Source organism: Apis dorsata, unplaced genomic scaffold, assembly GCF_000469605.1.
Source record: "Apis dorsata unplaced genomic scaffold, Apis dorsata 1.3 scaffold_347, whole genome shotgun sequence".
In the NCBI taxonomy this organism is placed as follows: Eukaryota; Metazoa; Arthropoda; class Insecta; order Hymenoptera; family Apidae; genus Apis; species Apis dorsata.
This window is the reverse complement of record NW_006263614.1, coordinates 549313-550830: the sequence shown is the minus strand read 5'-3', so window position 1 is coordinate 550830 and position 1518 is coordinate 549313. Positions and strand designations below refer to the sequence as shown.

The following is a 1518-nucleotide window of genomic DNA, read 5'->3' as shown; positions in this document are numbered from 1 at the left end:
AAAAAAAAAAAAAAAAAAAAAAAAGAAAATCTCTTCGATCGATAAACGATGACGCGTTTGAATTCGTTCTTAAAAATCGATAAAACTTTTAAAAAAGAAGAAGAAGAACTTTTTCCGAGCATCGCGTGAGTACTTTTTTTTTTTTTTTAAAAATAGCGGAGAAGAAAAAGATAAAAAATAATCCCGTCGATTTTAGCTTGTTCCTTTTTTGCACAGTCGTCGAGAGCATCATGAGAGGCGAGGTCGTCGGCATGACACCGAGGAGGTCGAGGTCATCGACTGCTCTGACGCACGCGCTTGTTGTGGTGAGTGAAATTCAATTCCGTTTTATTATTAAATCGCTATGTAGTTTACAATAATAAAAGGCAAGAGCAATGTGTCACGCTGCATTTTTTATCTGTCATTTTTTTTCTCGCGTTCGACTCATTTTGAGTTGAAACGCGAAACTGGTATATGTATACATAAGTATCATTGCTACGCCTCCGCAAAATATACGAAGAGGCGAGGCAAAAGCGAATAAACGAGTGGAGTTTCGAAAATTGTTGGAAATAAACTACGTTTTAGAAGAGATTCGAACTTAATTTTAAGTTTCGAAAGAATCGCGGGGAAAAGGAATAATTTCAAGTAAATTCGAATTCTTTGAGAAATTCAAACGATTACAACGTTTATTTACGTCTTTATTGAATATCATTCTCTCGTATGATTATCTGGTTTTACACATCTATATTAATATTCGAAAATTGAAATTTTCCCTATGAAAAGTTGATTGTTCGTTTTCGATTCGATATCACGTTCATAAATTTTTTTATTATTTTATAATTGTCCAATTTTATTATGAAAAGTTATATTAATTAAATAAAAAGTTCTTTTTTTCTTTTTGTACGGTTTTAGTATCGGTGTACGAATAATCTTGCAAAAAGAAAACAACAGACGATAGAAGAAAAGAATATCGAATATTGTGAAAAATCTTAATTGGATCTTTGGAAAAAATTTTTTAAAAAAATTATTCGCCACGAAAGAGAATAAGATTCGCCAATTTTATTCCAAAAGTGTAAAGATCAAAGTATATTTTAATTTCTTGATCCATATTCGATCCAGTATTACATGAGGCAACGTGATAAGCTCTTGTGAATATTAAAAAAACAGTGATATCTGTTCGATTCGATCCTATCTTCCTTCTTTTAACTTTGTAAATAATAATGAAATATACTCTTATATTCATCCAATTCAATGAAGACGAATTTATTATATTAGATTAAAGATTTAAACGTATATTATTGTCACTATTGAAAAACTAAAAATAAAAATAAAAATATCTTTCTCGAGGATAGATAATGGAGAATATTTTCAAACACGAATCTTGTCCAACGACTTAACGATAATTTGATTAACCCCGCGTCATTCTCGATTTTTATCGAGAGATTTTTCAGATTGAAATCGAACGAAGCTCGATAACAGCTTTTTCCCCAATAAAAAATAAACCCTCCTCTCGTTCGCTCATCGAATATATTTTCTTTG

At 30.7% G+C, this 1518-nt stretch overlaps 1 protein-coding gene across 1 annotated transcript in view; it reads left to right on the top strand.

Moving 5' to 3' along the window:
• Positions 1-1518, top strand: part of LOC102671322 (probable JmjC domain-containing histone demethylation protein 2C) — a 216726-nt gene that overhangs the window by 69502 nt on the left and 145706 nt on the right. The window contains exon 6 of the mRNA XM_031511762.1: positions 217-305. Coding sequence (XP_031367622.1) covers positions 217-305 — 89 coding nt within the window. The remainder of the gene's footprint in view (positions 1-216; positions 306-1518) is intronic.